This window comes from Anomaloglossus baeobatrachus, chromosome 5 (assembly GCF_048569485.1).
Source record: "Anomaloglossus baeobatrachus isolate aAnoBae1 chromosome 5, aAnoBae1.hap1, whole genome shotgun sequence".
Taxonomy (NCBI): Eukaryota; Metazoa; Chordata; class Amphibia; order Anura; family Aromobatidae; genus Anomaloglossus; species Anomaloglossus baeobatrachus.
Window position 1 is genome coordinate 134,415,564 of NC_134357.1, and position 13,248 is coordinate 134,428,811.

The 13,248-nt window shown below is 41.0% G+C and overlaps 1 protein-coding gene across 1 annotated transcript in view; it reads right to left on the bottom strand.

Annotated features, from left to right (window-relative positions):
* Window positions 1-10,383: 10,383 nt before the first annotated feature.
* WNT8B (Wnt family member 8B) overlaps window positions 10,384-13,248 on the bottom strand; it is a 142,267-nt gene continuing 139,402 nt past the window's right edge. The window contains exon 7 of the mRNA XM_075347231.1: window positions 10,384-11,011. Within this exon, the coding sequence (XP_075203346.1) occupies window positions 10,445-11,011 (567 nt within the window). The 3' untranslated portion in view covers window positions 10,384-10,444. The remainder of the gene's footprint in view (window positions 11,012-13,248) is intronic.

Here is a 13,248-nt window from a genome sequence, read left to right on the forward strand (position 1 = left end):
TTCCTGTGCATTTTAGGATCATTTTGAAATTTCACCCAAAAGCCAAATATCCCTAACTTTTTGTAAGTAGTGTATATCCAGACTTTTAATTCAAAAGCAATCCAAAATAAAATAAATGTTTTGGTCCACATTCTTGGACTTTTAGACAGATTGCAAATTTGTAAAGAGAAGAGAGCAATGTTAGGCTAAATTCACATGTCCTGTAATCATCCGTTAGAATGGATCCAGCAAAGTTCCGCTGGGGAAGTTATTTCTGCTGGATCCGTTTTTTTAACATGGGAGTCTATAGAGGACGGATCCATTAATGGATTGGTATTTATCTTCCATTTGTAACAGATCCTGTAAGAAAAAAATGGATCAATTACAAATACAAGAATAACGCATGGCTAACCAGCAATCTGTTAACGGATCTATCTTCCATAGTCTCCCATATTAAAATATGGATCTGGCAGACATCAGTTATTTAACAACGGACAGAAAAGCTGTCTTTGCACAACTTCTTTTTCCAATAGATCTCTGCAGGATCCGTTCTAACGGATGATTACAAGACATGTGAACTCAGCCTAAGCGCTGATGCAGATACGAGGTATGTTGCTAGGGAATAGAAGTGCTACACCAGTGCTTATATTACTCCTGTTCACTTTACACATTTGCAGTCCGTCTGATGAATGTTGGAGACAGTAGAGCAAAACATTTGTATTATTTTTGATTGGTTAAAGGGAACCTGTCACAAGATATTTAATGTGTGAACTAAGACTACCAGCTGCATCAGCACTGTGCTGCATTCCATAGAGGTGTATATTATTCCCTGACTCCCAAAGTATACCCTCCAAAAACCTTTTTATATTCTCCCATGCTGTATGTAAATCCGGATGGTCCAGTCTGATGGGCGTCCTTGCTGCAGCGTCTATCCCTCCTCTCCAACACTGATTGCCATCCTTTTCCTCTGACTGACATGGATGATGCCTCCTGCGTCATCCACATAGCCAGGGGAGATCCCGCAATTTTGATACTCAGCCAAGATAAAGCTGGAGTCTGGTATTCTCAGGCTGGGAAGGCTTTACCTGGCTCATCCCAATTGCCCTGTAGCAGTGGTAATCGGAGTTATATAAGGGGTTAATGACAGCTGTTATTTATCAGAAGATCACAGCTATCATCAAGCCCAAAGTTATTAATGGGTAGGGGTCTATGAGACCCCCATTATTAACCGTGTAAAGTCAAAAGTCTAAATAAACACAAAATACAGAGAAAAAGCCTTTATTTAAAAAACACACTCTTTCTACAATTTAATAGTCCCCAAAATACCCCTGCAGCTCCGACATAATCCACATGAGGTTTCATGACGATCTCGGCTCTGCTATATCTGAGAAAACATAACCACTCACTGCAACTTCAGGGACATACTGATGGAGCTGCAACTGTGAGCAGTGATATCCCCCATTACCTCAGCTGTGACCTCAGGTGAACTTACCTGAGGTGAAATCATTGAACTCATTGACCTCTCTTCAGGTGAAGTCAATGCCGGATTACCAGATTATTCTATGTCTGCACGTTGCGTATTTAGTTGTAAACATTTCTGCATAAAATCTCCTGGCAGAAAAATGCACCAAAGCTGCACAAAAAACTGTTGTGGTTTCGGTGTGTTTTTTGCTAGGAGATGCAGATTTGGTGCAGAAATGCCTATATCTAAATATTCAATGAGCACACATCTCCTAATTCGGTAATCCGGCATTAAGTTCAATGACCTTACCTGAATGACTTCAGCTGTTACCTCAGGTGAACTGACTGACTTCTGGTGAACTTATTGAACTCAGTGGCCTCACCTCAGGTGAAGTCATTGAACTCAATGCTGCATTACCAAATTAGGCAATGTGTGCAGTACTTGGTTACAGACATATCTCCACTAAATCTGCATTTCCTGGCAGAAAAATGCACCAAGAAGAAGATGTGTTTTTTACTTATTTCTATTAGGAGATGTAGATTTGTTGCAGGCATTTCTGCACCAAATCTGCACCTCCTGGCAGGAAAACAAACTAAAAATGCAGTAAAACTGCATCACGTTTTTTTGCCAGGAGATGCAAATTTGGTGAAAAAATGTCTGCAACCAAATACTCAACATGCGGACTTAGCCCAATCCGGTAATCAGGCATTGACTTTAATGACTTCACCTGAGGTGAGATCATTTAGTTCAATGAGTTTACTTTAGTGCAGTTCACCTAAGGTCACAGCTGGGGTACCATGGGTACCACCAACTGCGACCTCAGGTGAATTCAGTGATGTCACCGCTAACAGCTGCAGCTCAGTAATTGTGTCTCTAATGCCACAGTGATTGGTCATGTTTTCTAATGTGACCGTACACTGCGACCTCAGGATGTAACAGAGTCAGGATCATCGTGGGACCTTGTATGGATTAAGTCGGACCTGCAAGGGTGTTTTGGAGGTTAATAAGCTGGTTAAGGAGGTGGGATTTTTTTAAATAATGGATTTTTCTCTGTGTTTATGTTGTTTATTTCTTTTGACTTACAGGGTTAGCAATTGGGGGGCTCTCCTAGACTTCCAGATGTGATTTGTTTTTTACAAATCATAGCTGTCATTAACCCCTTATATTACCCAGATTGCCACTGCTCCAGGGCAATTTGGATGAGCTGGGTAAAGCGCCAAAATTGTCACATCTAATAAAGGTGCCAATTCTGGGGTAGCTGCAGGCTGCTAATTTTAGGCTGGGGAGGTCACAATAACCATGGGTCTCCCCAGCTTCATAATACCAGCCCCCAGCTGCTTTTTTTTGGCTGGGTATCAAAACTGGGGGGACCTCACAATGTTTTTTTTTAAATTAATTATTTAAATATATACACTACAGTTCAAATGTTTGGGGTCACCCATACAATTTTGTCTTTTCCATGAAAAATCATACTTTTATTTATCAAATGAGTTGCATAATGAATAGAAAATATAGTCCAGACATTGAATAGGTTAGAAATAATGATTTTTACTTGAAATAATAATTTTCTATTTCAAACTTTGCTTTTGTCAAAGAATGCTCCCTTTGCAGCAATTATAATTTTGCAGACCTTTGGCATTCTAGCTGTTAATTTGCTGAGGTAATCTGGAGATATTTCACCCCATTTTTCCAGAAGCCCCTCCCACAAGTTGGATTGTCTTGACGGCCACTTTTTGCTTACGATACGGTCAAGCTGCTCCCACAACAGGTCAATAGAGTTGAGATCTGGGGACTGGGCTGGCCACTCCATTACAGATAGAATACCAGCTGCCTGCTTCTTCCCTCAATAGTTCATTCATAATTTGGAGGTGTGATTTGGGTCATTGTCCAGTTGTAGGATGAAACTGGCTCCAATCAAGCACTGTTTTGGTGTTGAAAAAAGGAGTGAGAGCCTTCCTTATTCAAAATCCCTTTTACATCGTACAAATTTCACAATTTACCAGCAACCCTAACCATCACATTACCTCCACCATGCTTGACAGATGGCGTCAAGCACTCTTCCAGCATATTTTCAATAGTTTTACATCTCACAAATATTCTTGTGTGATCCAAACACCACAAACTTTGATTTGTCTGTCCATAACACTTTTTTCCAATCTTCCTCTGTCCAATGTCTGTTTTCTTTTGGCCATATTAATCTATTCCTTTTATTAGCCAGTCTCAGATAGGGTTTTTTTTTTGTGACTCTGCCCGGAGTCGCCTCTTTACTGTAGACATTGACACTCGCATTTTAGGGTATTATTTAATGAAGCTGCCAGTTGAGGACCTGTGAGGCGTCGATTTCTCAAACTATAGAGTCTAATGTACTTGTCTTGTTGCTCAGTTGTGCTCCCGCTTTTCTTTCTAGTCTGTTTAGAGCCTGTTTGTGCTCTCTTCTGAATGGAGTAGTACACACCATTGTATGAAATCTTTAGTTTCTTGGCAATTTTTTGCATGGAATATCCTTCATTTCTAAGAACAAGAACATGAAAGTTCTCTTTTTTTGGCCATTTTGAGAGTTTTATGGCACCAACTATTGTAATGCTCCAGATTCTCAACTAGCTCAAACCAAGGTCAGTTTTATAGCTTCTCTAATCAGCAAAACTGATCCATTAACCTTCTAACACAGTTAACAAGCACAATGTAACATTAGAACACTGGAGTGGTGGTTTTTGGAAATGGGCCTCTATACACCTATGTAGATATTGCATTAAAAACCAGACGTTTGCAGCTAGAATAGTCATTTACCACATTAACAATGTATAGAGTGTATTTCTGTTTAATTTAATGTTAGCTTCATTGAAAAAGAATGTGCTTTTCTTTCAAAAATAAGGAAATATCTAAGTGACCCTAAACGTTTGAACTGTAGTGTATATATGTAAAAAACGAAAGAAAACAAAAAACACATATGGTCCCTCGTATTTTGATACACAGCCAAGATAATACAGCAACCCAGGCGCTGCAGCCTCTAGGTGTCTGTTTTATCTGCACTGAGTACCAAAATACAGGGAACCCTGCACAATTTTTTCCAATAGTTTATTTATTATTCCACTCTATTTCGGAGACCCAGACAGCTAGTGTGAGGGCAAACCATGCACAGACACTGGCACAGAGGATGGGTAGGGAAGCAGGACTGCAACCATTCACAGACACAGTCACAGAGGTTGGGCAGGTGAACCAGTGTATATTCATGATCTTTAATGATTGGACCAGGAAGCAGTGTGACAGTCGTGTAGAAACTCAGTAAGTATAATTCTAATGCTTTAAACCCCATAATACTCTAAACACATTATTCCCAGAAACCATCTGTGAGTCAGAAATGCATCCAGACATCTTTCTCATGCTATTCCCATTCCGTTTTAGCACTTTTCGATCCATTGCAGCAGTTTTACAGCCCTCACAGGCTTACAAGGTTCTCCGGAAAATTATTCGAGTTTCCCATTGACTTGCATTAGGTTTGTTATTTGGTACAAATACCCGAAAAATAGAAATTATTCGGCACGAAGAATGCAAACCTGAATATTGATTATATGCCCATCTCTAATGGTTATTGAATGAGATCCTAAAAATGTAACAATTTAAAAAAAAAGACATCAATACATATGACTGTGATTTTATTACATTTTCTAAAAAACATACAAAAAAAGGTTATATTTTAGTCATTTATACAAATCCTATTTATACAAACTGTAACGGACGCTTATCCAAGAAGCTTAGGCAACTGGTCCTTAGTGGGCTTTCATCACGTTACATTAGCTTAGAGAAATGTGCCTCTGCATTGCATATCTGGTGAAGTATTGTACATGACTGCTAATATCTAGAGAAAATGTAGCTATAAAACTATTGTGTACAACTGCACATATTTAGTAACACTCAGCAAACTCTGTAGCAGATGCTACCAGTGCAGCGATCATAAGATACAAAATATTAACCCAGTCTTTCTGGAAAACTGTCCCAATTGCAAAATCCTGACAAATTGGACTCAATCCCCCAGTCTATTTATGCTTTAATGCTCACTCCATGCCATTTCGTGATATTCCTTCGTCCCAATGTAAATGAACAATTAGGGATGTTGTCAAGTACCCATGATATAACTATGTCATCAGTGTAACAACAGTGTAACAATAGCACCTATTGCCAAATTAACCCTTTATGTTATGTATACACGTCAGTGCCTGTGCAATAATTTAAACTCAAAAGTGCTTAACTTTCTATATACAAATGTATTAAACTGCTGGAAAACTAGCCCAGGCAAAATTGAAAATTTAATTTTGCTTAAATATTTGGAGACTCTCTCACATTGTGTTTTTTTCATTAAGGTCAGATAGAGTGACCTGTCTATACTTAATATACATATAGGGCTAGGTTGTCAATTATTTTTTTTTTATTGGCACTGCATAGAAAGGAGTAACTGTATTATATCTCCAAAATTATTTTAACCCACACAAACTTATAGTCCTAAACCACCATCGATAGATAACACGTCTGTCGTTATATTATCATTTAAGAGTGACTAACCTTTTTAATTCTTTAATTATCCTCCAGGCATTGAAAAGGATATTTTGTAAAAACTTATTATACTTCTTTTTCTTTCAAACACTATATTGCAGTGTGGTTTCAATGACAAGTTAATGCTCCTTTAGAAGCTGTTTTCAACTGCTGCTAAAAAATGTCCATATACTGTATTCAAATAGTCTGTTTACTGGAATTACCCTGTCTTATGCAGGGGGGAGAAGAAACCAATGAGACTCAGATAGGGAGAATCCTGTACACAGATAATTTGACTAGAATGGATACATTTTTGCTGAACAGCAGTTAAAAGGTTTTTCAAAAGGAACATTAACAGGGCATTGAACCAGCACTTTATCATTGTGTTTGGAAGACTAGCAAGAAAAATAAAGTAATGGATTTTAACTTTTGTGTACATACTAAAGGAGGAACGACATAAAACAAGCCTAGCAGTGCAGGTGGGGAAAGTTCGCTTTTTTTAATGGAATGTCAGCAGGTTTTTGCTACCTGATCTGAGAGCAGCATGATATAGGCAAAGATATCCTGAATCTAACAATGTATAACTTAGTTTAGTGGATGTAGTCGTTCTGATATCATAGATTTTATTGTTTGTATGTATTAGAGCTTAACAAGCTGCCCCGACCCACACCAGACTTTCAGTGTACATTTCCATAGACAAAAGTGTGAATCACAGAACTGGGCAGAGTCAGACTTCAGCTCACAAGCTCCTCGGTAAGACTAATGATTTGCAGGTAAACAAAAACACAGTTTGAGATAATTGATGCAGGGCTGTAATCTGAATGTTAACTCTTACAGCATTCTGTCTTCAGATTACATGGCAAAAACCTGCTGACAGATTCCCTTTTAGGTAATGAAATAAATCACAAACATTTAACTTTGCAATGCCTAGAGAATAATAAACAATAACAAAGTTTAATTACTCTTTAAAGTCTGCTTTACACGCTGTAATATATCTTACAATGTGTCGGCGGGGGCCACATCGTAAGTGACGCACATCCGGCATTGTAAGTTGCATTGTAGTGTGTGACAGGTACGTGCGATTGAACGTTAAAACGTTCATCGCATATACATCGTACCTGTCTCTAGAATTGAACGTCAGATTGTCCATCGTACCCGAGGCAGCACACATTGCAGTGTGTGACACCCCGGGAACGATGAACTGACCTTACCTGCGTCCTGCGGCTCCCGGCCCACAAAGCGGAAGGAAGGAGGTGGGCGGGATGTTTACGTCCCACTCAGCTCCGCCCCTACGCTTCTATTGGCCGGCTGCCGCGTGACGTCGATGTGACGCCGAACGTCCCTCCCACTCCAGGAAGTGGACGTTTGCCGCCCACATCGAGGTCGTATGGACAGGTAAGTACGTGTGACGGGGGGTTACTCGTATGTGCGGCACGTTCAACAAATTGAACGTGCCACACATACGATGGGGGCGTTGCAAATCGCATATGAAATTGTATGTGAAATTGCAACGTGTAAAGCAAGCTTAAGTTGCAATTACCTACATCATCAAGGCAATTGTTTGTCCCCTCCCCATACAGTTTACATTTTTAGAAGCACAAATTTAGTGCTGCTAACAGCAGACAATTTTTTATCTTAAAGGGAATTGGTCACCAGATTTTTCATGTATAAAGCAAAATTACCATCTTCATCAGCGCCTGTGCTGCATTCCATAAATGGTGCTTGTTATCCCCTGACTCCCCCTTCTACACCCCCCAAATACCATTTGAAATGTCCAGTGCTGCATGTAAATCCGGACGATCCGGTCTGATGTCCACCTCCTGCGTCATCCACATAGCCACATGAAATCTCGCGCCGGACCAAAGACGTCGCCAGCTCGTGCAGGCTCACTTAGATCTGCCCTACTGCGGACAGAGCCTAATAGATAAGTGCAGTTGCGAGAAACGGCAAGGTCTGTCCACAGGCGCTATATTTCGCAGGGCAATGTGGATGACATCTTCTGTGTTATCAACATACCAGGGCAAAATCTTGTGCCTGTGCAGAGAACTCGCCATTTTGTGCATGTGCACTTATGTATTAGGGTCTATAGGGCAGAGCAGTGTGTCTGTGCGAGCCAGTGATGTCTCTGAGCAGACGTGGAATTTCACTTTGCTATGTGGACGCAGGAGGCATCATCCATATCAATCATTACAAGAAAATGGCTATAAGCGCAGAGAGAAGGGACAGACGCCGCAGCAAGCACGCCCATGGGACTGGATTGTTTGGATTTACATACGGTGCGGGAAATGATATGCACCTTTATGGAAGACAGCACAGTTGCTGAAGGTTTATAGATGAAAAATCAGGTGACAGGTTCCTTTTAAAGTATGGCATCAACTGTCATTCGAGTAATTGTTCGTTATTTGATCACTTGATATTTGTTTACACTGTGCCGTAATCAAATGTTTGCGTGAATGATTATTTGAGTCATTATGACCCAGTATAAAAAGTCCTTAAAACTTGGGTCCAAGCTAAAAGAAAGAAATTTAGAATTACCCAAAACGTTTTAGGAAGGATAGATGAGGCTCCAAATACTCTTTACAAAACTGAATTACAATCTTGCCTGGCTGAGTAATCAAAGCCTCTCTTTGTTAGTATTATAAAGTATAAAAATAAAATTCCCTTGGTAAAAATGGTCATCAGAAAATACAGGGATTATTTCACCATTGATTTTCATAAAAGGCAATAAACAACACTTAGGCGGGCTTTGCACACTACGACATCGTAGCCCGATGCTGCGATGCCGAGTGCGATAGTGCCCGCCCCCGTCGCAGCAGCGATATGTGGTGATAGCTGGCGTAGCGAAAGTTATCGCTACGCCAGCTTCACACACACACTCACCTGCCGTGCGACGTCCCTGTGGCCGGCGACCCGCCTCCTTGTTAAGGGGGCGGGTCGTGCGGCGTCACTGCGACGTCACACGGCAGGCGGCCAATCAGAGCGGAGGGGCGGAAATGAGCAGGATGTAAACATCCTGCCCACCTCCTTCCTTCCGCATATCCTACGGAAGCCGCAGTGAGGCCGGTAGGAGACGTTCCTCGCTCCTGCGACTTCACACACAGCGATGTGTGCTGCCGCAGGAGCGAGGAACAACATCGGACCGTCGCGTCAGCGTAATCATGGATTACGCCGACGCTGCACCGATGATACGATTACGACGCTTTTGCGCTCGTTAATCGTATCATCCAGCCTTTACACACTGCGATGTCGCATGCAATGCCGGAAGTGCGTCATTTTCAATTTGACCCCACCGACATCGCACCTGCGATGTCGCAGTGTGCAAAGTGCCCCTTAGGCCTTATTCACACATTAGTATTTCATCAGTATTTGCGAAAACCAGGAGTGCCTCCAAAAGACAGAACAGGGGTCAATCTTAAAATTATACCTTCCTGTGCAAGTTTCACTCCTGGCTTTGGCATAGAAACACTGATGTAAAATACTGCCATGTGAATGAGGCCTTATCATTATTCAATGTTACATCAAAATTCTACATTTTCCCACAAGACACCCCATTAATTCAGCAGTATTTTGTTTTGCACCTCCTTTATGTAGGGGTAAGAGCAATTGTTACTATAATTTTTGTATACCTCACTGTGTATGACATTTTCTGGTAAAATTACAAAGAAATCAAAAGTTTCTAGAAATAATAATCAGAAAATATTCTCTTAATGTTTGTGCTCCACTTGGTGTATATACATCTGTCTACAATTTTATATCAAAATGAACAGAACACTTAAAAAAACAACTATATATTAGACTATCTCAATGCACAAAATGCATGAATCATCTTTCCTGCAAATTGTACGCCCAAAGATAAAAAAGAATAATATGAAAAATCTTAAAATAAACTTAATGAAAATATGATTGTCCTCTCTGTATCTAAAAACATGTCTGTAAAAAAGGCATCTCTATATTTTTATTTATGCACACAGAATTTCTAAAAAAAAATATTTAAAAACTTCTGAAAAAATTGTAATAGATTTTTCTTGTGATTGGATTATAATTTGAAATTTATAATTTGACATTTCAACTAACTGGTGTTTATAAAATTGTAAAGGCAGTGATGTAATTTGAGGCCCCACCAAGGATGGCCATTTATACGATACTGGTGACATCCTATTTAGCACAGGGACCTCTGGGGTTATACTGTTACCTCTACACGCCTTATAATTATGCTTTTGATTGAAAGTTTGTGTTGTTTGGAAGAGGTTGTATGTATGTTTTCTGATATTGAGACCTTGAGCATGCATTGTGTGGGATGCAATACAGCTCAAAAAGTTGCATGCTTTCATTATAACTGCAGATTTTATTAATCCAGTTAGTACTTGCAGCAGGAAACCATATCACCGTATTGTGTCACCAGGTGAACAGATCCATTCTTCGTTCTGGCTATAAGGCTTTTATCAACAATTCAGTTACAGACAACTTAGTAAAAGTCTAAAACTTCTTTTTTAGTTTAGTTTCTTTCTTGCGTGTAATGCCACCTCCGCTCCTCTCACGCTTCTCCTTCTTGACACAGAAGTATTTGGTCACGCTTTTTCTGCATTGCTCACATTTTACAGCACAGCACCAATGGAATTTGCAGTTACAGCTGGAGACCATGTCTGCTCTTCTCTCCTCTACAGCCAATCCGCAGTCTCCACACAGGCGCTTGCAGCTTCTCTTTTCCCATTTGTTCAGTGTTTTCCCTCTTTTAAGACATTCTCTGCCTTCTGTGCCCAGAAGACCCAGGGTTTTGTTTTCCAGGCAGTAATCTGGAGAATCTTCCAGGTGAACAAGCTCTTTCTTGGAGATGGAACTGAAGGTTTCAGCTATGGCACCTCTGCTGGCTGCACTGTTACCGGCTCCCTGCAGCAGGTCCACCTTAAGAGCTTTGTGATATTTTTCCTTTAAGTAATAGCCCACCTCTCTAAATTCGGGAAGCTGAAGCCAGCAAGTTTGGGTAGTGCAACTTCCAGAGACCCCATGACACTTACACGTCCGCTTCATGGTGCTTTTCACTGCCTGCACAGGACAGAAAAATACTTGTAAACATATATGTTCTCACAGCATACCAGCAAGAAGAGTTTTGAAGTCTGGTGGCCTTCAGTTTTGCAAAACTAGTTTAATTTTTAATATTGTTTCCTTAAAAATCCCATCCAGGCAAACATGTCTAATGATGCCATGAATATAATTGCAATAATGTCAAACTTTGAAACTACTTTCTCTCCTTTCCTCCCCCTCCTCTTTCTCCTTCCCCTCTCTTGTTTCCCTTCTCTCTTTTCCTCTCTTTCCCTCTCCCTTCTCCCTCTCTATTCCTCTATTACTCCCTCTCCATACTTTTCTCCCTCACTCTCTCTATATATATTTATGGGAACTGTATCATCTGCATTTCATTACTGTTATTACCCAAATGTCTTACTTTATGAAAGGTTGATATTTTGATATTTTTATTTGAGTAACGCTCCATCCATATGAGTATGGTGCCCTGAGTGTCTATAACTAATTCACAGAGGACTTCGAGACTGGTAATAAAACCCTAATGTTCTATAAGGCCTCATACAGAAGTCTGTGAATCACATTCTACTCATTCTAAATCATTCCGTGATTTTCCTGGATAGAACATGGAACAGCTAAAGTCTATGCTGCTATTCCCATGTCCATATTTTATGCAGAATGTGTTTCCTTAAAAAATCAGTGTGCTTTGCTTTTAGGTTTTGTTTTTGTGTTTTTCATGTGAGAAAATCACTGATAAAACACTTATGGTAAAAACGAGGGCTGAGCGGATCCAGACTGTAAAAGTGCAGATCCGCGCAGTTTGAATGATATCTAGGTGCCGGACCCGGGTGCGGGATTCTGTGTGCACGATCCAGATTCGGCAAATAAAGTAAAAATAAAGAAAACAACAAATAAGCATCAGTTTCATACTTACCGAGACTCGGTGTCATGGCGGCACACTGCTTCTGGGTCGCGCTTTCACGTCCTATACTGTGCACGCAATCACAGCTTTCCGTGTTTTTTCCGCCCACCGGCCGTCCTCTCATCTGTCATTGGCTACTAGCTGACACGCCCCCCAGCCTGTGACAGTCTCTGCTGCAGTCATTGTTTATTGCGGCTCAGTAAATGGCTACACTCAGAGCTGGCAGTCTTCTCTATGGCTGCTCGCTCTGAGATGTAGCAGTGCTGGATGTGTCATCGTGGGACGTCGTGTGGATTACGCCAGAGCTGGAGGCCTGTGTTTGGGGATTAATAAAGTGGTGAAAGAGGGCGCGTTTTGTACTTTATTTCAAATAAAGGATTTTTCTCTGTGTCTTGTTTATTTACATTCACTTACAGGTTGTGATGCAGGTATCTGATAGACGCCCGTGCCATCACAACCTAGGGTTTAGTAGCAGTTGTGCGCTGTTATTAACCCCTGCTATTACCCAGATTGCCACTGCTCCAGGGCAATCGAGAAGAGCCAGTAATGCACCGGGATTGTCACATCTAATAGATGCGGCAATACCGAGCGGCTGCTGGCTGAGAATATACCAGCTCCCAGCCGGCATTATCATGGCTCGGGATGAAAACTTGGGGGACCGCACGTCAGATTTTTTTTTTTAATTTTTTATCCCCTATCCAGGAATACTTGTCTTAAACCTTGGGCCCCTTTCTGGCTTAAATGGTTTTATCCTAATATAAATGTCCCAATCCTGTCATATATGCCTCAATCCTGGTAAATATGTCCGTCTTCCTGGTAAAAATGTCCCCATCCTGGCATAAATGTCCTCATCCTGGTATATATGTCCCCCATCCTGGTCCCCTTTCTGGTGAATATGTCCCCCATCCTGGTATACATGCCCCCCATCCTGATTTATATGTCTCCCATCCTGGTATACATGCCCCCCATCCTGATCTATATGTCTCTCATCCTGGTATATATGTCATCATCTGGGGCCCCTTCCTGGAAAATATGTCCCCCATCCTGACATATATGTTCCCATCCTGGTATATACTGTATGTCCTCCATCCTGGTATATATGTATCCCATCCTGGACCCCTTTCTATTAAATATGTCTCCCACCTTGGTAAATATGTCCTCCTTTCTGGTAAACATGTCCCGCATCCTGGTAAATATGTCCTCCATACTGTTATATATATATCCCTCATTCTGAGCCCCTTCCTGGTAATTATGTCCCCCATCCTGGGATATATGCCCCCCATACTGGGATATATGTCTCCCATCCTGGTATACAGTATATATCCTCATTAGGGGGCCCCTT